This window comes from Mytilinidion resinicola (assembly GCF_010093595.1).
Source record: "Mytilinidion resinicola strain CBS 304.34 unplaced genomic scaffold BDZ99scaffold_13, whole genome shotgun sequence".
NCBI classification, from domain to species: domain Eukaryota; kingdom Fungi; phylum Ascomycota; class Dothideomycetes; order Mytilinidiales; family Mytilinidiaceae; genus Mytilinidion; species Mytilinidion resinicola.
Window position 1 is genome coordinate 1,204,198 of NW_022985449.1, and position 22,635 is coordinate 1,226,832.

The window sequence follows — 22,635 nt, forward strand, 5'->3', positions numbered from 1 at the left end:
CTCTCTAAGGCAAGTTTCTTAAGACTTGCCAAAAAGAACATATCTGCCAGCGTATAGACTTAAAGGTCTTTTAGCAATGCTGGGTTCTCTAACAATATTAGCATCTTTAAAGGTTGCTGAAGCCCACTCACTCACCTTCTAACTTGGCGACGGTGAAGCTATCTAAGTAGGCACCGGTGTAAAGGTATTCAAAGACTTTCCAATAAGCACTCCCGCTATCTTAATCAAATTCAATGACGTTAGTATTGCCCTTAGCGAATTATTCCTTAAAAGCATTCTCAAAGCATGGGCTTCGTAGGCAGAGGACGAGTTTATAAGCATAAAGCTTAACACCATGGACAAAAATAACAACGTCGGAGTACTTTTCTTCATTGAACATTCTAGAAACCGACTTAGTCATAGCTGCGTAGGAGACTAAATTATTTACCTTGCCATTGAGTCCATGAATCTGCCTTAATAGGTCTCTATCTTGGAAGGCTATTTCGTGTGTCAGCTAGCATTCTCGTAGTGTAACATATTTGAGCTATATCTGCGCATGGGCTGGTTATATCCTAGATAGTGGTGTCCGAGAAGTATCCAAAGCTCGTTGAAGCACACGAGTAAAAGCTCTGGCTTCTAATTGCTGTACCTCACGTCGGTGATTGGCCTTGTCTCTCTGCGACTGGGCTCGCCGGCGCTGATTCTCGGCTTGAGTGGGCATGGAAGCTCGCAGGTCGTGTCGAAGAGGGATGAGGTGAAGTACAGTAAACACTTGGCGACGCTTGTCCCAATTGGACACAGGACGATTCCCGATCGATAATTCCGGCAACACGACAGGCGAGAATATGCAAGGTAGCTTGACCCATCTTCGAAGGGTGGCATTCGATGAATGTAGATCAGAAGAATGTTCAGGGGTCCGCTAGAGTGCATCACGTGCTAATGGAGGCATTTGCGGAGTGCCAAGACATACCTGACTGATAGGTTTGGATCAAGCATGAGTGCGGCATCATCACCACACCTCATCTTCCCATTCGAGAGAGATGTAAGGGTTACACGGAGTCTATGTTCTGGGGTGGAACTGGTCCTCACGTGACGCCGAGTTTGCCCATTTGCGAACTCCTGGAGTTCGCAAAGCTCACGTGCTGATTCAGCACCTGCGTTCCTCATCTCGCCAGCGTAAAGTGAGCGCCAGCGCCTAAAGGGAGCCAGTATGGGTCGCATAACGCTGGCGTATTTGAATCGCCAGCGTACCCTCCCTCTCGGCGTGGCTGAAAACCCGCCGTGCCGGAGATTGCCGCAGTACTTCTAGGTGCAACAATTTTGGGATTTCAAAAACATGGATTTCAAAAAAATTCTTTATTTTGTAGCCAATGCTCAATTGCAACAAGAAAATACTTCCAGCTTCGTCGTTTTCTTGGTCGGTTCTCTTGTCGCACGGAGAGTGCATGTATATCGGAAGTTCTACGAATTTCGGAGCCGTAGATCGAAAGTCACATCGAAAATGAATACTGCACCGTGCCTCGTCAACATTCAGCCCTCAACGACTAACAGTCCGGGAGTTTCGCCGAAGGGTGCAGGTACATCCGTCCGTAGTGCTAAGACATAGTTATCGATCCCGCTTACGTTATGCTTTACCTCCCGTTCATTGGTTTATTAGATATCTTGTTATTTACATGAAAATACATTACAGTAAGATTCTAGAAGTGTTGATGGAAGTCCGCGAAGTGTCCTCTACTTGTAAGAAGCCTGGCTAGCGCAGCTCGTACCAACACCACCGTCATTTGTGAAATGGATCCGGCTAATGCCCTGCTATCCCACGGAGCCCAGAACATTCCCTATCAAACTCTAGCAACGTCCCTCACTCTACGCTGTACCGTTCACACAGGCGACGCTCGAGACAGGAACAGGCGGAGCGCAAAGAACCCGTCGCGTTTACCAACAATTGATGTGGGAATATGGATACAGCAAAGCATAACAGCAAGCCAGATTGTGTTACAGACATCGTCCCAGACGGGGATGTTGTTCTGATAGTTGGAGGAGACGACGTAAGACTGAGAGTCCACTCCCAATGCCTTCGGTCTGCATCTCAAGTCTTTGGCGCCATGTTCGGGCCGAACTGGAGTGAGGGTCAGAGACTTTCCAGAGAATCGCCAACGGAAGTTCCACTACCGGAAGATGATGCCGATGCGATGCGAACCATCTGTTACGTTATCCATCATCGTAATGACCTGGTACCACAGCACCTACCGGCCAAAGAGGTCCTTCAAATCGCCATCGAGGTCGACAAATACGAACTTGTAATTGCCCTTAAATTTGCCAGCTTAGAGTGGCTAAAGCCGCAAGCCAGCGCGGAAAGAGTGGAAATGGGGCATCTTTTGGCAGCAGTCTTCCTATTTGACAACACGGACCTGTTTATGGCAAATATCCTAACGCTAATACTCCATTACGACGGGTCTTACTTGGACTTCTTAGACGATGAGTTTACTAGTCAAATTATACCGTTGAGAATATTTTGTATGCAGTAATCCCAACAAGTTTAGTTAATTATCACTAACTCTCCTAGACCTGTTAGAGGAACGAAGAACGAAATTGCGAGCAGAACTTTGCCAGCTATTGATTAGGGGAAAGAGGGGCAACTGTAAATGTGGCTGGGGTAACACCCGCAGTGAAAAATATGGGCTCCTCCTGGTCGAGTATATGCCAATCAAGATGCTTAAAGTTCCTATAGCAGAAGTCATCACAAAAATGACACAAGTGTCCACTGAGGACATGGAAAGGAAATATTGTCCCGATAAGAGCTCTTATAGGAACTACTATCATGAGCCCTACGCTATAGCGAAACGCTTCTCGGAAAGCTGGACGCTCTGAAAAGGGAGGCTAGCATTTGTATTGACTGCGTTCGAAGTACTGGTGCTGCAGATGTTTGAGATTCGGACACGGATAAATACTATCCACGTTCACATCGTTGGTGGGAGTTACAGAGGACGAGATTAAAGCACTAGGGCTAGGGAACTACTGCTCTGTTCTCCCACTTGGAGATGGATTAGTTGATGAGGTAGAAAAACCATAAAAGTCTTCAGGTTTTTTTATCCCGCTTAACTTTCCTGAAACAGTACCTAGTATTGAACTTGCCCATAGCGAGAGTACTTTAATTGCAGCCGTAAGCGCAACCCTGATCCTTTTCCCAATTAGACACTAACGTATTGTCCAGTCGTATACCCTGGAGAGGATGGACTTCCATACGTGCTGCCGGATTCGCAAATAAAGATTTCGGCCTCTCATGAAGTTGTGGTTCAATCTCCTTTGCAAGGTCAATGGGAAATCAACCTCCTACATTGGTTCGCGTATTGAATCCGACGATAGTTGCCTCGTTAATGTATGCGTAGACCTTGATGATATCTCCGGGCACAACTAAGAGACGCTTCCGATCTGTACCAGTATATTTAGAATATGCCCGAACTATCTCGGCCTCTAGAAGGAGCTTTAGAGCAACTACGGTTGCGGAATGTTTGGCGGGCAAGGATCAGCATGAAACCACCCACTCCTGCTCAGGACAAAATAATACCCTCCGCCGGTGATGAAGTCGCCAGCTCATTACCGTCGAGCTCAAGGACGAAAAAGTAAAGGTGACCTTCCGCAATGCAATTTCATACGAACGCTCAACTGAGAGCGGCGCGACCTCGACACAAGCAAGTTACACATGACCGGAAACTAAGCCCGCATTATGGGTAGGGCTGGGTAGGATGACAAAGGTAACGTAGGGGCCAAGCGGTGAATTCAACGTACTTCGCTCTATTAAACAGCCCAGTATCAAAAGAGCGTCCTATTAACTGTTTCCTCCTTTCTATCTTAGGTAGGTTTCTTTCTATTTTCGGTTGGTGCTGCTCGTTCGTCTCCGTCGCTCTCCCTACACGCGCATTCTCTCTTTAGCTTCTTCGCTCCTGTTTTCATATTACTTCCTAATTTGTCAAGCCAGTCGCTCATTTCCTCTAGAGTGCTGTTCATCTCGCTGATTTCCTTTGAGCTTGCTGATTCTTGCATCTTTGCGGGCGAGTTCCCGTTGCTGATTAGTTAATGGGGCATAATGCTCACCCAGCTTTAGAGCCTCTTCTTACAGTTTTGAGCGTATCGAAGAAGTACTATTATCGCAACCACGAATGCTCGAGTGGCTTGCATCACTCCTTGCAAAATGTGTAGAGTTATCAGTCGCTTAGTACAGTTCAGCCTTACACGAAGCATGTGACCCCGCTTTGAAGGCCTAGGTATGCGCCTTATGCGATCAGCTTTCATGGAACTGCACAGCAGGCTGAAGCGAGAAGAAAAACAAGACAGAGATGTGAGCGGTCGAGGACATGACTTTCGTATGCGGCCTCCGGGACGGTGCGATGCTATGGCAATGAAGGGGGGAGGCAGACGGTCAGATACGACACTAACTAACCCGCGGAATCTTATCAATCTATCAATGAGGATCAGTTTAAGCGCCCGGCTGCATGCACAAAATCCTGCCGCCTGAGCTACGAGGCGCGAACAAGCCACCACTAACGCGCGTCATGGCTTGAATGAAACCCGGCCAAGACACCCTTATGCAACCGTCCGTGCCGATGTACGCCCTTCTACGTCCATCCACGCTTCCGGGTCGTCACCGGTGAACTGCACAGAAGGTGAGCTCCAGAAGTCTGCAGCATCCTCCTCTTCGATCCAAAAGCAATAGCAGCACTACTCCTACCATACCAGAAAGCAAACCGATCTCGTACACATCCAGATGTAAGTCTTCAGCCTCAGATGTCCCGATGATGAGCCTGACCACGAGCTAGGCACAACCGATGAATACATCAAAGCTATCGCGCACCATTCCCAGCAATCCAGCGCCGAGACGTCATATCCTGGAGAGATTTATGATACGCTAAAACGGTTTCTTGAGCAGAAATCAAACACTGAACCAAACACTGCAAACGATGCGCCCAGCGATTTCGCTTGGCTCATCAGTCCGAGCCAGCTGGGCCAGCAAGCTTCGTCGGACAAGCAATCTCTGTCAGACAAGCATTCGCTGTCGGACAGCAATAAGAACCGGGGAGGGTCCGAGGGATTTGCTGATCCGGAGTCGTGCATAGAGGCATTGAGAAGTAATATCGAAATATCGCATCCACAAGTGCTATTCCTACGGGGCCATCCTTCACAGAGTTGGCTTTCAAGTATTGGCGCTTTTTGTTACGTCGATCCCGAGCTATTTCGCTGGTTTCTCAGGTACCATGCAGGACCAGGGAGCGACTATTATTTCGACTCCGCTCCTTCTCTAGTGAGTAACATATTTCGCTTCAAGTTCTTTACCATCGGATCTAAGAACTACCGATATCGATCATCTCAGGAGGAGGTAGACGCCTTGCGCGGGAAGGCAGCCAGCGATCTCCAGAGGTACCAGACAGAATTAAGGGGAAACTGGGCTCTGAAGCCAGGGGACTCGACTGTGCGGAATTTTCGTGTGCTAGATGAATGGCACTGCGTCATTGAACAGGAGATCGTGATCTCCATTTTCGACGTTGGAAAAACTTGGATGGGTATGATCTCTATTACGACCATAATCGATAGATTTGCTGATGACTATACTCATCGCTTGTACACATGCAGGAAACGACCTCACCCAGGGGCCGCGATTTCCATAGCTCGGGGGTGGCGCGGAACCATTGCCAATCACGATTCTCCCAATCGTTCATTACAGACCGAGGTGTGCGTTAAAATCCCGCAGTATAAATGAGAGTACCACTGGGCTGAAGAAAGGAAGGAATACGCAAAATCTCGCCGTCTTCCCGGAAGGCTACGGTCGTGGTCTAGATTGGTCGCTTGCAGAATCAAACCGCTTCCATGTCTTGTCGGACGGACGTGTTCAGACTACCTGCATTTTCTCAGAAGCAGCTTCTGAATGTCATGAAAGAGAAAATAATGACCGAAACGAACCGCCTATCGCTCAGTAATGAGCTATACTTTCGGGACATCCTACAAGATCAGCTAAGCAACGCTTCGTATATGCTTCAGTTGACGAGCGACCAGAACAAAATCCTCCAAAACGGTCGTCGGCCTACTATCACCATATCGACCGATCAAAGAGGCGTAGCCGATCACGCCGTGGCTGAAGTGTACAGTCTATTCCAAAACCTACACTCGCAAGCACAATCACTTCATGAGAAGTGCACTCAAAGAATGACAGTCATCAGTAATGAAAGCATGCTCGCAGAGTCGCAACGCGCCATCCAGCAGGCGAAGTTGGTCACGAAGCTCACACTCGTCGCCTTTGTGTACCTCCCGTTCACGTTTACGGCTGGTTTCTTTAGTATGAACTTCAAGGAGCTGGGGACTGGTATTATTCCCTTATGGATATTCTTTGCTGCCTCTTTGCCTCTGATGTTTGTCACCATGGCGTTCTTTGCATTGGATGTGCAAACAGTTAAGAGAGTCTTGTGAGCATTGCATGTTACATATCGGGACAAAACGTAGTTGGCTTGAATGCGATCAAGACATTATCGACATTAGCGTAAAATAACTTATAATTCATTCCGCTCAATCGAAAGTTATTGATTCACCGGAATATATCTACTGGGGTTCTCAAGTCTGCTGTTTATGTACAGCTTACAAAGGTACAAAGGTAACCATGCCAAAGAGAAAATAGAGAACATTCCCATTCATGATTTTTGAGGGATAGAACACGAGTTGACCTTTGAGCGCGACGGCATCGCCGTCGTCGAGATGGAGACTCGAATGAGCTATTCCGACCTCACTGACCGTCAAAGAATCATCGACTGCTACTGCGAAGAAGTCGGCCAAGCGCTGTTTCAGTACATGAGACCCAAGTCTGTCCAGGTCTTTGATTTCCAACGTACTTTTGTAGGAGTCGCTTAATCCTCTGATGCACTCTATCTGATCCTGGGTTCACAGATTCGCCGCCGTCATGCTGCTTATCCGAGCTTTTCGAATGACATCCCAGCGGATCGCACTCAGCCAACGAGGAATGCACATGTTGGTAAATACCTCTACAATGTGGCAGTGGAGGGCTTGCCGATGTAAAGACACTACAAGCCTTTTGATTACCGGGCTTGTCAAAGAGCTCAACAAGGTGGACTCCACCGAGCTGCTAGGAGGTAGTTGGGCGAGCGATCTATCTTAAGTGAGTCACATCGTCGTCCCGAGATCTGGATAGGCAAGTCTTGGGCCCCTCCAAGCACTCAAAAGTATCGCACTTTTGATGAACCGAGACCGCGCCGGGACTTCTAGGCGATCCTGATGCATCCAAGCTTCAACACAATACTTCCCTTAGAAACGAGAGTTGGTTCGTGGGTATATGAAGAGGTCTATACGCGAAATTGCAAGTAGTAACAATCGATACCCATAACCTCACACCGCTATCATACAGCCCAGACAACCATATATACGTCTATCAGTAGCCTCGATAGATATGCGCAAAAGCGCCAGTCCAGTCCAGCCCAACCCAAACACCCATCCATTATGTAGGACTTAGAAACGCCTTTACAACCAGACCCCGATGGCAGACGTCCTATTTACCAACCTCCTTCCTCGCCGCCTCTCCCGTTAATGCACTCCGATCACTCCCCGAGCTCCCCACCCCATCACGCTCGGGATCGTACTCCTTCCTAATAGGCACAGCCGTCGGATTCGCCTCTTTCAACGACGCCGCGTTGCTCTTCTTCACCAACCCAGCCTCCTCATCGCTCTCGTCCTCAGAGTCGTCCTCAATCGTAAACGCGTCGTCCTCGCTTCCTCTCCTGACAATCTCCGCATGACCCTCCCCTTCCTCAGCCTCGTTTTCCGCAGCCGTATTCCGCTTATCATCTTTAATGAAGCCGTCGATAATCCAGTACTGCATCGCATTCATAATCAGAGGGAACACGAGCATCACGAATGCTACTTGAAGGCGCTTGTTTCCTTCGGTCCAACGCAGTGCCCAGTCGCCGACCCACGCGATCCAGGGGAGGAGCAGGAAGAGGACGAAAACGCAGAGTTTCATGCCGAGGAGGCCGAAAAAGTAGATGAAGGATTGCTTGAGCCACCATGTTGCGCGGGGTGGGTTGCCGTAGTTGCCGGAGCGGAGGGACGATGGGGGTTTGGCGAGGGGGGTGTAGGAGAAGGCGATGTGGAGAATGCGGAGGAGTATGACCAGGATGGGGATGCCGAGGGTGGTCTGGTAGACATTGTGTTAACTTGAGTCGCTTTCTACATCAAGAGGGTGTAAAGACGGTATACTCACATCAACTGCGATGTTCAACAAATAGAACGAGCACGGATTAGGCTTCTTTCCTCCATCATCCTGCACAGCGTTCTTCGCTGCCGCCGCAACATCAAAGCTCCCCGACGAAAGCATCGACATGAACAGGTTCGCAATATGTAGCAATACTGAGCCAAAGACTTGCTTCGATGCATCGAAGAACCAGATCTTCAGCGGGCGGCGGGGCGTCTCGCGCCATCTTTTATACACAAGGACCGAGATAGCGAGCAAGCCCAGCGCGCCTTGGATAATCAGCGCAAAGGGACCCAGGAGATGGCATTCGCCATTATCATCGTCGCCCTCGTCGTCTTTAGGGCCCTTTTCAGAGCCAGTAGATGTCGGTTCAGGTACGGCTTCCGTCGCTGTCCCAGAAGCTGCTGAAGAAGGCGATGGGGTCTCAGCCTTCACACCTTTGATTCCCATAAGCTCTGTTTCGAAAACTGCCAAACTATTAGTTCGTGTCCAAATCTCCCCAGTCGAGATATCAGGACTCACCCAATACAGCATCCGGCCCAATAACACCCCCCGCACCACTATGCCCGTACCCCAGCTCCGGCGGAATTGTTAACTTCCTCCCCTCCCCAATACACATGTCCAGCAATCCCTGATCCCACCCTTTGATCACCTGCCCAGCCCCCAGCGTAAACGTAAACGGTGAACCGCGATCGTAGGAGTTGTCGAACGGGGTACCATCGGTGAGGGTTCCGCGGTAATTTACGGCGATCTTGTCACCGGCCTGAGATTTCCGTGTACAAGTTGCGGGTTTCGTGACATCGATTACGAGGTCCGCGGCGGTCGAGAGGGGAAGTGAGGTGAGTAGTAGGAGGGTCGTGAGGGAGGTGGAGATGGGGAGGGCGGCGAGGGCCCGAATGAGGCTACGCATTAAGGCGGCGGTGTGAGTAGAGGACTCGCTGGGAGGATATTATGGATTCTATTATTGAGGTTGAAGAGTCAGGTCTCAAGGAGGTCGCGGTGAAGACGGGTCGTGTATGCGGCGAATGGTGAAACTGGTCCCAGTTTAGGAAGTTTGGCGCCTGGTGTGATGGCGCGACAGTCTGCTGTCCAGACAGCTCTCAAAGGACGTGGAAAGCGAGAGATAGAAGAAACGGAGGGGATGTTCAGAATGTATTACGGGTTGTGTCTGCTGCGGCAAGGCGCAGCGTTGAGTTCCAAGGTGCGAGGTGGGCGGGCGGTGCTGCAAGTAGTGATCGTCATCAGCGGGTCGCGTGCACCTAACTGCGTTGGGCAAGCCAAGGTGATAACTGACTGATATCACTTAATTCACGTTCAGTGAACATTTGTACCCACGTACGTTAGACTTAATTATTGTAGTATACCGTATTGATGCTATTCTCACTATTCGTCGTGTCATCTACTAATTGTCGAATGCCAGCCACGACAAGGTGCCCGAAATCTCAATAAGGCAACCAATTGTATCACGACTAGTTAGCAGGCCGCCTTAATGGTATCATGTATGTTCGTCGCATGCTTGCCTACCTACTGCCAGGCAAGCAAGTAGAAATAGTCCCCTATATTACACTTTCTCCTCATCAGTCTGCCTCTCCACTCCCTCCACATCCACTATGAGCAGTATCTTCACCATTTGCCATCCTTCTCCGACAAAGAAACGCCAAACAACACCGCCAACCCACTTTGTCATTATCCATCCATCCCGTTCTCAGGGTAAAAGACGCAGTTCATGCTTCAAGTCCATCCCGGACATTACGTAATCCATCCTCTGCCCAAACTAAAGACAAAACCGTGAAAAACAAACGACCACGGCCAAGGCCTACGCTTTCGAAGATGCCTCGAGCAAGAGTATTTAAGGCGTAAGACCTAAATTTGTTGTTTGAAGAGAAGTGAAGGAAGTTGTATTAGGAAGAACAGGAGAAGTTGTAGGAGGAGAAGAGGCAGTAGCCGAACAGACGAGCACATAGCCTCCATTCAACCACATGGTTTTTTCTTCACTCAATGCCACTCGAGAAAAACGCCATGCCAGGCCCCGCTGTGCAAAAGGAAGACCGAAATGTATGCGCCGAACCGCTGATGCAGAAACCGGGCTCCGTCCAGGACCCCAAGAACCAGTATGCAAAATGAAAATGTAGAAATAGGAACCGGCATTAACTGGATATGTATGTAGAAACAGCGGCAGCGGCCCACCACTATTTATGCAATTTGGGCACCATAAATTCATGCGGCTTCCCCTTCTCCTCCGGATCCAAAAATTTGGTCAAGACAAGTGAGAGTTCTTTGAACTCAACCGGTTTAGTGACGTACGAGTTGAAGCCAGCCTCGACGCACTTGGAGTAGACGTCACCGAGGACGTTTGCCGATAGAGCGATGATCGGGAGATGCGAATAGTTCATCTTGTGCTCCCAGCGTCGGATTTCCTTGCAAGCTTGATAGCCGTCTTTGTTGGGCATATGGAGATCGCACTGTAATGTTATGTGAGCTTCGTGGCTCAAACTGGGCTAGCAGTGGTAGACGACTTACAAGAATGATTGAATAGTACCCGTGGGGCTTGGAGAAAACGCTTTCTGTACATTGGACGCCATCGACGACTGTTTCGCTTGTCACGGAGACCTTGGACAAGAACTTCAATATTACCTACGACGTTGTTAGCCTTTCTTTTGGGAAAATTGAGCCTTGAGAGTTTTCATACAGTTTGGTTGATGAAGTTGTCTTCCACAAGAAGAACTCTAAATCCCTTGTTGCCCAATCTGTTTTTCAGGTCCTCAAATACCAGCTTCTGGGTAACCGCTACTTGCTGTGCACTGTCCTGGTTTCGATCTGTACTCAAATCGCGCTCTTTCTGAGGATCAAAGATGACAGCGAACTTCGACGGCTTCAGAGGCTTATAGATGAATCGAAGTCGTCGATCCCGTATGAGCTCCTCATAATCGTAGTTTGGCGCATCTTTCATAATCTCACGCTTCTGCATGGTATCGGAGATTATGATCATCGAAGTAGATGCGCGGGCGGACGACTTGAAGACCAGATTCATAAAATCAATGACGTCCGACGAGAGCCCCAGCACCAAGACAATGTGAGTAAAGAGGACTGGGTCCTCGCCACCAATGAGTTCGCGCGCCTCTTCTAAGCTTGCCTTGGAGGTGACCTGGTGCGGCACAGCTTTCGGCAGCGTTCGCTTGACGTGCTTGACAGTTGCTTCTCGGCTATATTTCAAGGGGCATATGACCAAGATGGAGTACATTGGCGGTTGCAAGGTGCTCGCAAGTGGAGAAAGACTTCGATTGATTGGTGTGGCGCGCACAGTCTCGGTGGAAAGGTTGGTCTCAATAAACTCATCCGATTCTCTAGGTCCACTTGTACTTCCCCTGCGGTCTGGTAGAGCAAGCTCAATCGGTGTGTTTTTCATGGACGACTCGGGCATGAATGACGATGCTGAAGATCTCTCTGATCGAACGCTGGTTTTGCTAGTATATATCGACGGGTCAGAGCTACCAGACGAAAAAGATGGCGTGTCACGCGATCGCTCTGAAGAAGGCAGACTTGGAGTAGGGGACTTGATGGATGGAGACTCGGTAAACCCGATGTGCCCAGGAGACTCGGCAGCGAAGCGCTGCATCCGTGCGACAGTGTCCGCATGAGCTGAAGAATGAGGTAACGGTGTTTGAGCAGGTGTTGCAACCAGACTCGTGCCTGGCGTTGCGATCGGTGGCGGCGGATGATCATCTCCATGTGGTAATCCGAAATTGATGGTGAACGTGAAGTTCGACCCTTCGCCCGGAACACTGGTAGCCTTCATCTTTCCACCATGCAGTTCGACCAACTGCATGGAGATGGCCAGACCAAGTCCAGTGCCACCGTGCTGTCGAGTGCTACTGGCGTCGATCTGGCTAAATCTCTTGAACAAAAATTCTGCCTCTTTCTTCGTGAAGCCGCTGCCAGTATCGATCACCTCAAATTGCACCACGATTTCATCGCCATCATCATTCTTAGGTTGGTCGGCTGAAAGCTGGCACCTCACGAACACTTCGCCTTTCTGAGTGAACTTGATGGCGTTACCGATAACGTTCAGTAGTACTTGACGTATTCGGAACCGATCGCCCTTGACCATTGACGGTACTTCTTCCTCGACGAGATAATTGAGTTCCAAGCCTTTACCAATAGCTAGCGCCGATGTGAGGTCGTTTACTTCTTCAATGAGTGACGGCAGATGGAGCCAGTCCACATTGAGGGTGATCATGCCAGCTTCAACCTTTGATAGATCCAGGATGTCGTTGATGAGATCGCGAAGTCCCTCGGTGCTGTTTCTGATGATATTGACGTGCTCCATTTGCTCAGAGCCTAAGGGGCTGTCGAGAAGAAAATTGACCATCCCGGTGATACCGTTCAACGGGGTTCGAATCTCATGGGACATATTGCTCAGAAATCTTGACTTGGCATCCATGGTCTCTTTCAAAGTCTGTTCGAGCAATTTGTGATCATTGATGTCCGTGCATGTGCCGTACCAAGTCTCCTCATCCCGCGGTTCTGAGGAGACCGAGTTTTCCAATAAAATTCGAACAAGATGCCATCGGTAATTGCCGTCCTTAGAACGAAGGCGAACCTCGGTTGAGTAAGAGGGTCGCCCGTCGGCGTCTTTCGTGATCTTCAGGATACCTTCACTGGCCAGCTTGGACAGCTTTGCTTGCGGCATTTCCATAGTTGCTGGGTGTCCACCAGGGCTAGTGACTGTGTTGTCTGTCTCTGACGAATTTTCCGATGAAGACGAGTAACCACGAGCATGTTCAACGGGAACCGAGACTGGGACATTAGCAGGCGCAGAGCCGTCTTCATTCATGACTGGCAGTCTACACTTAACAATGTCATGGGGATGGACGTGTTCCAAGAAACCAATTCCTAATGTCTGTGCTTCTTCCTGGCCAGAGTAAGACAGCCATTGTGAGTTGCAGAAGGTAATACCTCGCTTGTTTGTTACAACAAAGACAATTTGGGGACTGGAGTTAGCCAGCGCTCGATATTTCGCTTCAGATGCGGCGGTCTCTTGTTGGCGAGCGGAGTTGGCCTCAGCAAGATGCTGTTCGTGAAAGTCCATGTTTGTTCCGATCCAGTGGACTATTTGCTGCTTCTTATCTTTGAGCGGAGCGACGCGAACGTAGAACCACCGGTATTGTCCATCAAACCTCAACAAACGAACCTTCTGTTGAAGTTGCTGCCCGGTCCGAAGAGACTTGTTCCACTGGTCAATATAGGCATCTCGTTCTTCGGGGTGTATTGACTCATAAGGATCGCTGAGAGCGTGCTGTGAGTCTCCACCTCGATATACCATATACTTCGAGTTGAACCAAGTCATTGCTCCAGTACTGGGTTGTGCTGTAAAAATTTGTACCGGCAAAGAATCGATAATGGTTCTCAGCAAGCGTTCCGACGGAGGTGGCATTGACGGTTGATCAGCAGTGTCTGTGATGGAGCCAGCTCTTGCGTGCCCCGGTGTGTAAGTCGGCCCAGGCGTTTGTGGAATTCCAGGAACTGCTGCAGAAGGAAGGGACTGGAAAGAAGAGCTGAAGTCGGCCCCATATGAGTGTAGCAGAGAATGAGGCTTGCGGTCAGACGTGCTTGGAGGCTGAAAAGACAGCGTGCGAAGCCTGCGAGGTGACTGCTGCGACTGGGTTGTGCTTTGGTCCTGGACATCAGATGAACTGGTCCTTGACTTCGGCTTTGGGTCGCTCCTAGGTGTAGGAATGTCATCGTCTCCAACATCTTGCGATATATTGCCAGACGCTTTCTTTGAAGTAGAGCGAGAGTCTACCGCTATTAAGACTTTCCGCGATATCTGGTCCTGTGGCGGTTGACCTCCAGGTGTCTTTCCCGGTGTAGTATAAGCCGCACGTTTCTTGGAGTCAAAGTAACTGTCGATCAACTCTGATCCTGTGACATGGCCAGGTGTACCTCCGACAGAATGCTTGCTTGAAAATCCCGCCGCAGATGGATCCCAGCCTGGTGTTCCCCCAAGTGATCCACCGGGGCTTTGTCTTGATCGGCCAGAATAATCTGACGGGCTTGTAACGCTTCCAGCCTGTGAGCCGGCCACATCGTCAAGATCGAAATGCATGAGATCATCCAGACTTTCTGGGCCATGAATAGGTGCAAACCCCACCTGGTGTCCCGACACATACCGACGATGGCGTATCCCAGTCGCTTGCTGATGTGCAGTGGTGTATTGCCAGGCGTTTGAGAAAGAAGTTGCTAAATGTGGACCGAGAAGCTTGAGTGAATTGGTGAGGTTCTGAGGATATGGCACGGTGGATGAGAGTATCGAAAGGATCGCTATGGGGGCTTTCCGAGCTGGCTGTGGGTCTTGCAAAATGTTGCCAGTTGACCTACGGGACATGGTAGGGGTTTGCGATGGCGTATTGGGATCAAGCGGTTGCATTGTCTGGGAAAGTATAGGATGTATGAGCGGAATGTGCGTCACCGTGCTGGCCTTGTCAACGCCAATAGCTTCTACTTGGCTAAAACGAGAATAATCTTGCAGGTTTTCAGTGGGATTAAAAGTGTCGTCCTCAACATTAGTTTCCGCTGCGAAGAAGGGGTTGTCCGAGGAATCTGTTTGGATGGCGGGTGAAGGGGCAGGTGATTGTGCCCATGGCGAGCTAGGGAACTGCTCGTACTCTTCATACTGTGGTAGTAGCTTGTTTCCACCGTTGTCCGCGTGGCCAGGTTTACTGCGAAGAATAGCCTTTTGGAAATCTCCCGAAGAAGAGAATGGTGGATATGGGGCTGTCCTGCTTCCGTGCTCTTCGCTATTGTCTGTAGAGTTTTTCCTAGAGTTTGGTGTCGACACCGAGTAATCCCTGGTTAATGTCACCAACTTACCCCTCTCTAGGACTCTATTGATGCCAGCGGTATCAATCAGAGGGTCCGATTCATGATCCAGAGCACGCAGTACAGGAAAGACGATAGCATAGGGTTCCGTAGTTGCGTCTCCTCCATGATTAGAGAATTCAGGGTCACTGAACGAGGGGTCTCTGTTTGGAGGACTTTGAAAGAATGGCGATCCATCGAGGGGAGAGGGAGTGATTTGGCGTAGGGGATGTTCTCCTCGCGGCGTCGAGTGTGGAGCCAGACTCGCAGTTCTGATGGGTCCCTGCGGTCTCGCTGGCGGGCCTGCCGCTTTCTCCGCGGGTGGCTCCTTTCGTTGGCGCTCGTGACCAGCAAACGAATGGCGGGTTTCTAGCTTGGGTCTGCCTGTAGGAAGGAACAGCGCCGAAGGAGCTTTGAGTACGGCCTCCAGACTCGCGGAACTCTGACTCCCATAGCTCTCTGAGGTAGACTTAGAATCCTGTGGTGATACGTGCGATGGTTTCATGGCTTGGCCGGCCTGGTTGAAGCTCGTCTTCTGTCCCCAGGGCACATTCTCAATGTCGGAGGCGTCGGCCGGTACCGCAAGCGTAGCTCTTTCCACACCATACCATTCCCTTAGGACTGATATGACGGTACTCCACCATGCTTTCAAGCCAGGTTCGGACCCTAGCTGTAGGGCCAGATCGTATAGGCTCGGAGAAGGATAGCGGGGGTCTTCTTCCATTGAGTACGCGCGATAAGCTCTAGTAGGTAGAAAGGTATCTGCGGTGGCGAGAGGCGTGCTTGAAGCAGAAGGGGATATGCGTTCGCGTGGCGCAGATTGGTCTTTCGTACTGTTGGCACCTACCGTGGGCGACAGGTTAGTGAAGGGCTGGTGGAAAGCGGAATTCCATGTTTTTGGAGTGCCGGGCACGGTGGGAAACGGATAAGAGGGTGTACGCAGTGGTTGTACACCAGGTGTCGGTGGTACGCTGCCGCGGATGGTCTTGGCGGACTCTGTCGACTCCGTCGATGCCGTGGAAGAGGTGTGTCCAGTGGCCAGCGGGGTGGCGAAGGAGGCCTCCAGCGTGGGCGATAGGCTCGACCCCGGCTCCTCTCTGATGGGTGAGACTCTGGTGCGCTGCCCCGGGGCACCGCGGCTGTTTGCTGCACTCATTCGTGCGCGCTGTTCTTTCTGGAGCATTTTAGCAGCAATCGCCGCACGAAGACGTTGGAGCTCGACCTCGTCTGGCGAAGGGGCCTTGTCCGTCACGCCGCCCTCTGATTCACCACTCTCCGATTCCATCTGGCTGGAGCCGTCCACGGCAGCAACGTCGCTCACTTCACTTTCGGTTCCACTTTCGTCATTAGGGCGAGGCTGGCGGGGGGCGCGCGACGCAGCGTCTCCAGGGTCGGCGTTGTCGGGCGGACTGGTTCGAGGCCAGCGAAGCAGCGATGGGCGATTCGGCGATGGATGCGAGGGGCTGGTGGGCGAGCGGGCAGGAGGGTCGTTGGGGGTGGACAGTGGCCTCGAGGACGGGGAGATCTTCTTCATCGCGAGCCCCCTGCTCCTCCCTCCAGATCAAGCAGCACCAAACCAGACGGAAGCAGGATCGAGAGGGCGACGGCAACTGCAGTCATACGCCACATTCGCGAGCGCTGGAGATGTTGAGAAGTGGCAGCCACGGCCAACACGGCCGGTCTTCAAGGCGGCACAGCGGTAAATCGGGGTCGCCTCTGAATGACGTAGTGGCTTGAAGGGTCCACGGGTCCTAGAACAGCGTGGCGGTGGAAGAGGAGTAGGAGCAGATCGGGAGAGCATTCGAGGAGTGCAGGGCAGAACACGGTCGCAGCGATTGCAAGAGAAGCGCAATGAGCCACAGGAGGCAGCGTGCAGCAATAGGGCTGGCTAGGAGTGGAGGAGGATGGGATGGTTGCTAGCACTCCCAACTCCTGTCGACGGTCCGTTAGAAGAGGGTCAAAGCGCACCTTGCGCGTGGGTGGGCCATTACACATTCGAGAAACAGCGTCCATTCGACTCGCTGTCAGCTGGCGCGCGCACTTTGCACGCTCCCGGCGCAGAGAAACAGCGGCCCTAATTATCACGCCGTGTGCGCCGTGGTCGCCGTGGTCGCAGGCGCCTTGGCGCACAAGCCAGTGCTGCGATATGCACAAAGACGTCATCTCCCTCCTGAGTGCGCTAAGCGACTCGAGTCAAGTTTCGAGCCGTGGGCACACCGGATTACGCTCTGGGCTGGATGACGGCTCTCCCTCACCGCAACTCACTAGATGGCAGTACCAAACCGGTGCGCAGGAAGAGCCGTTCTACTAGGCAGTCTTTTGCGGGCGAATAGAAGCCGTGAAGGAAGCGTAGAGCTGTCTGTGACTGGCGGCGCAACGGCCGCGTTTCGCCCGTGTGGTGTCAGGTGTGGTGAAACCATCGCAGCTTCGACTTTTCTTCTCCATGTAGCTGGACAGGACAGGACCAAGAGGCTCTGTGTGCATCTTCTCCTGGCACTAAGTGTTGTGTAGATCGCTTCTTCCACCAGACTGGCGATTCCATTGTTCCCGGTAGAGTCGGCAGAATATGGGCTCGAGGCATGCCGTAGCGGCTTGATCCACACTGATTCGGCTTCGATGATGGAGGGGACCTTATGGATATCGTATCTGTAAGTCATCGGAAAGTTCCCATCTTCGGCCTAAGTGTAGTTCTTCTTTCATGGCCAAGTCATTTGTGGCCTGATCAGAGTCCAGTCCGTCTGCATCATGAACGGTGCAGACTCCAAGTATCTTCAATGGCTGGCCGCGGAACTAGATCCAAGACGTTCAATACACCAACATGTAACAGGCAGAGACGCCTGTCAGAATAAGGGTACTATTCGTCCCGTCTTAGTGGGCTGTCGGCTGTCGGCAGCCAGGACCCGCTTATCACATGGCATTCCACTGGCACCAAACTTCGCCCAAGACTAGTTACTGTCAGGGCCTCAAACCTTAACACAAACTACCCAAACAAGCACTACCCTTGTAGCCTTCGTATGGGTACCAAGAGTACGGGACGACGATATACTGCCATTCGTTTTCTCAACATCAATCTAGACACGTGACCTGGTTGAACCTCGCCGGCATAGAATAGCACTCCAGATACGAAGGAGTTCGTTTGTTTCAGCACCAAGCGAAAGCGCATCACCAACTTCCGAGTGCACGCGTAGACCACCCACTTGAAATAAATTTCTAAAGGTCTGAAGTCAGGAAGCTGATATTCGTCGTCTTCAACCATTTCCATTAAGCTATCTGGCATCACCAAATTCAACCCCTGGATTGAACTGAGGCTTAAAACCGTGGACACTCCTCTACCGTTGATTAGGGTGTCTCAACGAGTTTTCGGAAATCTGAAAGCGATTCAGGTCTATCATTGTGAACACCTGGTAAACTCGCTGGGGCACCTCAGACACTGGTAAAGAGGTGAACCCAGATGGAAAGGGAGCCTCAGCGGGCTCCAATATGAGGCAGATGAACACCTGGTAAGCTCGCCGGGGCACCTCAGACAGTGGTAAAGAGGAACGTTTTATCGCTCACTCTTCCCCAACAACAACAAACACTTACAAATTAATAAAATGCTGGACACAACAGATTATCATTCTTCTTCAGCACTACTCTGACACATGACCTATCTACAAAGAATCCAGAGTCCCCCAAAACGTCGTCGACGGCTCCACTTACCCAATTACATCACCGTTCTACGTCGCGACATACGTCCCGCTCGAGATGCGCCGCACGCTCTGCACCTCCTTCCACACAGCCGCCGGGCTGGCTGGCGCCGCGCTCTCGTCCGCGAACGGGTCCACTTCTACCTCTGTCTTGTTCTCAGTGTCCAGCTGGCTGACGCTTAACCCACTGCCCATCGCCGCTGCGTGTTCGCCGCTAATCTCCCATCGCGCCTCTACATTGCCGGGCTTGGCCTCGCCATCCGTGAAGAAGCGTGCTCGGATCTGGTGTGCGGGTTGGTCCGGCGATAGCGTTACGTCGCCTAATCGCCAGTAAATGAGCGCCTTGTCCCGGGAGAAAGTTCCTACGGGCTTAGATTGGCAGTGGGTCGTCTTGACACCGGGCTCGAGGCGCATGACCAGGACCACGTTGTGGAGGGTAATGTTGGTGGACAACCCGAGTGGGAAGGCTGGGTTGAGGGAATAACTCAAAAGCGCTGATGTATGCGTTGCCTCTACTTTCCAAGCCGGAGAAAGCATCAATGGAGCAAAAGTTGCTAGGTTGGTGCTATCGAGGTGGACCTGGTAGTGGAAAGCCACAGACGTCTTGGTGATCCTGGCCAAGTCGACACTATAATTGCCGGGAGTATCGGTGACTTGCTCGATGAAGGCTGGATTGGGTGCTACTTTCTCGAGTACCGGAAAATTCTCCAACCGAATGCTCTCGGTGCCGAAGGGCTGGGACAGATCAAGTGGGTTGAACGCCAGTGCAACTTGTCCAATCACCATAGCTTTCGTAATAGTGCCTTGCTCAAACCACGTGCTCACAGTCTCTACGAGCGACGAGTTCAATCCCGGGCCATGCAGGTCTGGGTGTTTGATAGTTGTGCTACCGGTGCTACTAAGAGAGCGGCCTGATCTGATAGATTGCGTATCCGAGGATGCATGGTCTTCTCCAAGGAATCTGTGGCCGAGTTTGAACGGAGAGTGCGGTGGCGCTATCGATGTCGCTGTTGGCGGTGATCCTGGCAAGGACGATATGCTGGCGTTAGGCGTGACAATAGGCGCAGGGATCGGTGCGGACGTTGGGACGGGAGGCGAAGCAACAGCTGGGATGGGCATAGGCGGAACAGAGCTTTCGCCAATGCTGGTGAGCTCCGGAGTCGCGGGGTTTGGAATGAAGATCGTGTTCCTGACATCCCTACGACCCCTCACCGTTCCTGTTTTCCTCGCAGGAATAGCTTGCTATTTACTGTTAGTTGAGTCCGATAGATTGTGGTTGAGAAATCCTCAACTTACAGCGCGAAGGGTGTTGGCGACATTAGCTAACGCTGCATCCGCATCGCCTTCCTCCTCTTGAATAGGTGCGTTCCGGATGTCAACTTTAAATTGCGGAGTGCTTGCTTCATTCGCCCTATGACGGTTATTAGTACGTTTTAGCGGAAGGTGCAGTCATCAACTAACAATTGAGCATCGTGCTCGGCCTGAGAGATTGCGTCTAATGTAGTCGGCGGTAATGAGTACCCTTCTTCGTCCTTCTGGGGCTATCCAGCTGATTAGCATGCTACTTTCAATTCCAGGAACGCGCTCCAGTGTAATTACCTCGGGCTGAACGGCGGAGCTTGTCATGGGCTGCAATGGTTCCTGTAACTCTGGTATCGACTCGGGAGGGTTACCGTTAGAAAAACCAGCAGAGCTAGAGGGAGGGTCATTGGATAGATCAGGTGTTGTCCCGTTCGGCTTATCACTACTGGATCGTCGCGTCTGTACCGGGGAGCTCGAACCATCTGATGGACGCGGATTCGACAAGTTTGTGGACAACCTTCGCAGGGGCGATGAAGGTCGCTCTGGTAGGGGCTGTGAACCTTCTTTTGCTTTACCCCTGTGCCCGAATAGTGAACTTGTGCCAAGGTTCGACGATGACTTCCTTTCTGGAGATAGACTACGACCATAGGGATGAGTGCTCTGTCTTCGGCGCCCTAGGACAGTGCCAAATCTCTTGAGACTACTTAAACCCCCATGCTTCGCCTCTTGGACTAGTCGAATAATTAGCTATTTGGTGAATAAACGAAGGGTCAGATATGTATACCTGAGCCGCTTCTTTGGCTTGACCCATCATCTGTTTGAACAGATGGTGTTATGGGAGGAGGAGGGGGAGCGAGGTTCCTCGATGGAGAGGAATAGCTACTCTGTTGCCGCGGAGTCTTTGGCTTCCCGCCCTGTGTTCTCAATGCGTACGTCTTGATCTCGTCTGCGGTTTCGACATTGAGCAACACATTCAACGTCTCCTCCGCGCTGACCCTATTGCGCTCCACCTGATCAACCTGGTGGGTCTGAAACTGAGTAAGGACGTCCCGCAGATGGTTGAGCCGGCTCTCATCCACAGCTTGTAGCTTCTCAAAAACGTATGGCGCTTGCGAGTCCCATTGAGAGGTGGCATTCTCAACCTCAGTGATGGCATTGGCCACTTTGCCCGCCGCAGCCTTTGCGCCCTTGTCCCTGAGCCTTTCCGACTTCTTCCGCGCGTTCTCAATCTCCTTGGCCATGGCCGACAGGTTGCCGGAGATGTTCGACATGGCCTGCATTTCGCGATTGCCCGAGGCAAATTCTCGGAGGGGGCGTTCGACGTCGGCTTCGATCTTCTGCGCGAGCTGGTGGTGTGAGTCGGCGAGAGCTTCGGCGGAACCGACGATCTTCTGCCATGGTGTTGAGAAAATGCTGGGACGACTTGTCAGCGAGGCGTGCGGAGCACATAGGATGTAACTGACCCGAGGTCGGAGGAATCATCGGGAGGGTGTTTGTTTGCGAGCTTCCGCAGGCCTTGGACATAGAGCTCCTCCACCCGGCGTCGTTCCTATTGAAGCTTTAAGCGCCGGCCGTCAAACACGGCCTCGGGAAGCCACCAACCTGAAGCCAATCCGCGATGTCGGAATTCAGCTTGCTGACATTGCGGATCCGGTCGTGTAGTACATTCACTGCTTGGGCGGGCTGGAGCGACTCCTGCAAGGGCTGTGAGCGCATTCAACATAGAGCCTCATCGTGGGGTCACGTACCAGCATTGCCGGGTATTCTTTGCGCTGTAGATCCATGGTGAGAGCTCGGAGGGGCACGCGGCCAGGACAGATGTGGGGAGAGACAGTCACATAGGAGGAGAGCTTGTGCAGGAGAGCTGCAGAGCTGTCGCGGCGACTTCGCTGTCAGTCGTTAAGTTGATGCGCTTGGGCGTTTTAGTCACCCAACGGCCGAGGCTGGCTGGGGCTGACGTAGGAGACTGCAACACCAGAGAGTCTGGGGATCCCGTGCGAGGAGCAGTTGGGATGGGATGGCGACGGCGATGGAGACGACACTCCTACTGACTGCCCTACTACAAGGGGGATCGATGGCCCTCTGTGTTATTTCTTGACTCGGCTGCGGAGCCAAGAACGGAACCTGCGGAAGCCTCCACTCCCTCCCCGTCTTCTTTACGGCAGCTCGTTCGTTCTCTTGCAGCTGACTATCACCATGTCCTCGCCAGATTGGCGCTCGGCCGTGGGCTTCTCCGACAGGCTTGCCGCGGTCGTGAAAATGTAGGCAGTTCATAAGTTTCTTTGGAGAGTCGAAGTAACTCAGTTCAACACGAGTGCCTTCCTTCACTAAGACCATGCAAGTTTGTTTTCTCACTAGATGGTCATGCTCTGTGTTTACTGTGTACTATTGTTTTCATCATTTGCTGCCCCGATTGTCCCTCGACTGTCCCTGCAGCTCTTATTTCCCTTGAACAATCCTCCGTGTCAACTATGTGCCAATCGTGTCGTTTCTGACGTGTCTCGATTTGATAGAAGCTCTGCATACCGGGCACTGGATCCTGCCATCACACCACTGGACGCTCGG

General features: G+C 51.6%; 7 protein-coding genes across 7 annotated transcripts; 3 read left to right on the plus strand and 4 right to left on the minus strand.

Annotated features, from left to right (window-relative positions):
- Positions 1 to 1,934: 1,934 nt before the first annotated feature.
- Positions 1,935 to 2,906, plus strand: BDZ99DRAFT_489516 (uncharacterized protein; the record flags this gene model as incomplete). The annotated part of the gene is made up of 3 exons (XM_033722986.1): positions 1,935 to 2,493; positions 2,543 to 2,764; positions 2,803 to 2,906. The coding sequence occupies 3 exons, from the start codon at positions 1,935 to 1,937 to the stop codon at positions 2,904 to 2,906; spliced, it is 885 nt and encodes a 294-aa protein (XP_033574956.1).
- A 1,337-nt stretch (positions 2,907 to 4,243) lies between these two features.
- On the plus strand, positions 4,244 to 5,708 carry BDZ99DRAFT_535882 (uncharacterized protein; the record flags this gene model as incomplete). The annotated part of the gene is made up of 5 exons (XM_033726567.1): positions 4,244 to 4,359; positions 4,555 to 4,640; positions 4,714 to 4,743; positions 4,794 to 5,534; positions 5,605 to 5,708. 5 exons carry the CDS (start codon positions 4,244 to 4,246, stop codon positions 5,637 to 5,639), a joined length of 1,008 nt encoding a protein of 335 aa, XP_033574957.1. The 3' UTR covers positions 5,640 to 5,708.
- BDZ99DRAFT_71044 (uncharacterized protein) lies at positions 5,464 to 6,542 on the plus strand. The gene has a single exon (XM_033728839.1). It carries the CDS (start codon positions 5,839 to 5,841, stop codon positions 6,433 to 6,435), a length of 597 nt encoding a protein of 198 aa, XP_033574958.1. The 5' UTR covers positions 5,464 to 5,838; the 3' UTR covers positions 6,436 to 6,542.
- A 744-nt stretch (positions 6,543 to 7,286) lies between these two features.
- Positions 7,287 to 9,406, minus strand: BDZ99DRAFT_420719 (uncharacterized protein). The gene is made up of 3 exons (XM_033716930.1): positions 8,747 to 9,406; positions 8,234 to 8,691; positions 7,287 to 8,167 (listed from the first exon to the last, which is right to left on the minus strand). Exons 1-3 carry the CDS (start codon positions 9,132 to 9,134, stop codon positions 7,523 to 7,525), a joined length of 1,491 nt encoding a protein of 496 aa, XP_033574959.1. The 5' UTR covers positions 9,135 to 9,406; the 3' UTR covers positions 7,287 to 7,522.
- A 1,007-nt stretch (positions 9,407 to 10,413) lies between these two features.
- BDZ99DRAFT_489542 (uncharacterized protein) lies at positions 10,414 to 16,367 on the minus strand (the record flags this gene model as incomplete). Its single annotated transcript, XM_033722990.1, has 5 exons — positions 10,414 to 10,686; positions 10,745 to 10,858; positions 10,914 to 13,779; positions 13,831 to 13,978; positions 14,108 to 16,367. The coding sequence occupies 5 exons, from the start codon at positions 16,365 to 16,367 to the stop codon at positions 10,414 to 10,416; spliced, it is 5,661 nt and encodes a 1,886-aa protein (XP_033574960.1).
- Positions 16,368 to 16,465: 98 nt separating this feature from the next.
- BDZ99DRAFT_464891 (uncharacterized protein) lies at positions 16,466 to 16,935 on the minus strand. Its single transcript, XM_033720431.1, has one exon. It carries the CDS (start codon positions 16,881 to 16,883, stop codon positions 16,644 to 16,646), a length of 240 nt encoding a protein of 79 aa, XP_033574961.1. The 5' UTR covers positions 16,884 to 16,935; the 3' UTR covers positions 16,466 to 16,643.
- A 1,818-nt stretch (positions 16,936 to 18,753) lies between these two features.
- BDZ99DRAFT_464892 (uncharacterized protein) lies at positions 18,754 to 21,924 on the minus strand. The gene is made up of 8 exons (XM_033720432.1): positions 21,819 to 21,924; positions 21,673 to 21,765; positions 21,534 to 21,619; positions 20,855 to 21,483; positions 20,368 to 20,801; positions 20,230 to 20,309; positions 20,065 to 20,179; positions 18,754 to 20,010 (listed from the first exon to the last, which is right to left on the minus strand). Exons 1-8 carry the CDS (start codon positions 21,852 to 21,854, stop codon positions 18,799 to 18,801), a joined length of 2,685 nt encoding a protein of 894 aa, XP_033574962.1. The 5' UTR covers positions 21,855 to 21,924; the 3' UTR covers positions 18,754 to 18,798.
- Positions 21,925 to 22,635: the final 711 nt, after the last annotated feature.